The 2,649-nt window shown below is 36.4% G+C and overlaps 1 protein-coding gene across 1 annotated transcript in view; it reads right to left on the bottom strand.

The window, feature by feature from the left end:
- Window positions 1–2,649, bottom strand: part of LOC106110967 (probable ubiquitin carboxyl-terminal hydrolase FAF-X) — a 15,723-nt gene that overhangs the window by 7,441 nt on the left and 5,633 nt on the right. Inside the window, exons 17-26 of the mRNA XM_013292936.1 lie at window positions 2,534–2,644; window positions 1,811–2,054; window positions 1,576–1,723; window positions 1,380–1,499; window positions 1,141–1,272; window positions 965–1,063; window positions 748–896; window positions 557–670; window positions 371–479; window positions 1–100 (exon numbers count right to left, since the gene is read on the bottom strand). The exon at window positions 1–100 is cut by the window's left edge and continues 24 nt beyond it. Coding sequence (XP_013148390.1) covers window positions 1–100; window positions 371–479; window positions 557–670; window positions 748–896; window positions 965–1,063; window positions 1,141–1,272; window positions 1,380–1,499; window positions 1,576–1,723; window positions 1,811–2,054; window positions 2,534–2,644 — 1,326 coding nt within the window. The remainder of the gene's footprint in view (window positions 101–370; window positions 480–556; window positions 671–747; window positions 897–964; window positions 1,064–1,140; window positions 1,273–1,379; window positions 1,500–1,575; window positions 1,724–1,810; window positions 2,055–2,533; window positions 2,645–2,649) is intronic.

The raw sequence follows: 2,649 nt of genomic DNA, 5'->3' as shown, positions 1-2,649 counted from the left end.
AGTAGGCGAGCGTGTAGAGCGCGCGCACGGTGGCGCTGGTGGGCGAGCGCCACCACACCAGCGCCGTCACTGAGTCGCCTTCATCGCGGTTTGATACCACCTGACGTTTGTACTGAATTAAACAAACATATATATTTGTAATTCAGCTGATTTTGTTAATCACAAAAAATATTTCACAACAGCACAGCATAACAACTTAAACTTTTAGGCAAAAATTATTATCAGCTCTTATTATTTTAAATGCTTTAAATTAAAGCTCCCCATGGAAATATCCATCTATCCAAGGGACATGAAAAGCCATGCAGACTTAAAAATTAAAAACAAACAATTAATAATGTAAAAAGTAGTATTGTTTTTTTATTCAAATTACCTGTTGACCCAACATTTTTGACAGTTTTTCAGCTACAGCTTTTACAATCAATTCACAATTATGATTTGATACTGTCTGAAGAAATTCCCGCAAAATAGTAACATCCATTCTGTAACAGAAACATATAATTAGTTTGAATACAATATGGATTTATTTATGTTTTATTATTATCTTATTTATTAATACCTGAAATTGTTGTCTATTGCAAGTTCTGACCCATCAGGATCTATCATTTCAAAAAGGTGTCCCAATGTATAGAGAACCAACTTAACTAGTCTCACTAATGCTAAGTAGCCAACCCTGAAACAAAGAACAATATTTTATAATATTACAGATAGATTTAATATATTATTACATAAAAAAAAATCAAGACATACCTTCTAGTGTGAGAAGCAGCACCATGTAGGAAATCTTTATCAGATAAACTGAGCACTAATAACGGCGCCTTCTTCACGCAGGCTAACTGAAAACTGCGACTGCGTTCCAGTCTAGACTCTGTCGATGGTAATACCATACTATGAAGAACCTTAAAAAAAAAGATTAACATAATAATGTCGGAATAACATAGTTTTGTATGTTTGAAATTACACATACCTGTATATTATAAGCTACTGTGGGGGGAGCTGGTCCATACAACATGTCCCTTAACTTGGAATCATCCCGGCAAAGGAGGGCTTCTGTAAGTTTCTCAATCTAAAAGTTAATTAAAATTAATGTAAATGAATGTGAAGGTAAGGCATTTACATGGACTAAGTTATGTTAATACATACAGTTTGCTTGTGCGCAGGGCATATTTGGGAGAGAAGATGTGCAGCTTCTGTCAATTGTGCATGTTTTTTAGTGATACCAATATGTTCTAAGTCTAATATGAATGGCAGGTACCAGGATCCTTGTGCGAACAACTGAAAAATTAATTAGTTACTATGTACATTCGTACTTATAAACAAGTACGGCAATACCATGCATCTACTAACTGCACAGATATTTAGAATAGTGAATTTGAACATACCACGCCAGGCAGCGCGTGTTCCGGAGTAGGCGTTGAGGATGGTGATGATGTACTGGAATCGCTGCTCGATTCATTCGAAGAACCGCATCCACCACTACCGCACACTGGCCCATCATACACCTTGCAACATTAACGAATTATTACTTAGCACAATTTTTAAAAAATAATAAGTAAATGAGCTAATTCAAGCACATACCTTGGCCACTATCACTGTCTTGTCTCTTAGTGGAATTTGGGATAGGGTTTTTCTGTCATGAGATGAATCTAATATCTCACCATTCACATACAATTCTATTTTATTAACATACATGTCTTTTATATTACTATCTGTAGAAGATTTTACCCTGAAAAAAAAAATGGAAAACATTTATAACAATATATTGACTCATAACCCAAAACCATACAATACCTTCCAATACCAATGTAATTACCTTCTTTGTACTATAGACCTCAAAGTATATAGTGTTTCATTACAATGAGAAAGCAACTCAACGTCGTCAAGTTGTCTTTGACCAGTTTGAAAATTGAATCTGATTATAATAGTGCACTGGCGAGCTCTTCCCGATCTATAGATCGGGATTATTTGTCGATCGGCGGAAAATCTTCTATCACATTCGTTTATATATTCTTGTATGGCACGAAGTACTCTACACATTTTTGTACAAACAGTAACATCTGGAAGAAAACAAGTTGCTTGTTGCAGACATTGCTGTTAATGTTATGTTGCCTTTATTTATTCCTTTTCATAGATGGAATGGAAAAGAATTCTAATCTTTATATGCTAAATTAACTACCCCCATTTATGGACTACTAGCTTTCGCCCGCGTTTCGTCCATGTGGAATGAAAAAAAAACCAGAAGTGTGCCTATGTGTTCTTCCAGACTATTTTCTACATCTGTACCAAATGTCATTGAAACCCGTTCAGCCGTTTAGGCAACAAACTCTAACAAACATCCATCCATCCATCTAAACTTTCGCATTTATAATATTATAAGTATGGAGTATGATGGATGTTTCATTTATTAAAATTTACTTTGTTAAAAACCGCTTTCTGGCACAGCTATTACAGTCTGAAGTACAAACCACGCTTTCACGATAGAAAAAAATTAAATAATAGTTGTTGGTGCCATTGAAATGTGAACAATGATGAATACCTTGTTGCGCGTCCATCTCCTTCTGCAGGCGCTGTGTGCGGGCGCAGCACTGCGTGAGGAAGGTCTCGTGGTGGTGCGCCGGCGACAGCTGCGGGCCCGCGTACGTGCACACTTCG

The sequence above is a fragment of the Papilio polytes genome, unplaced genomic scaffold, assembly GCF_000836215.1.
Source record: "Papilio polytes unplaced genomic scaffold, Ppol_1.0 DF824180.1, whole genome shotgun sequence".
NCBI classification, from domain to species: domain Eukaryota; kingdom Metazoa; phylum Arthropoda; class Insecta; order Lepidoptera; family Papilionidae; genus Papilio; species Papilio polytes.
Note: the sequence above shows the minus strand (reverse complement) of the source record. Positions and strands in the feature narration are given on the sequence as shown.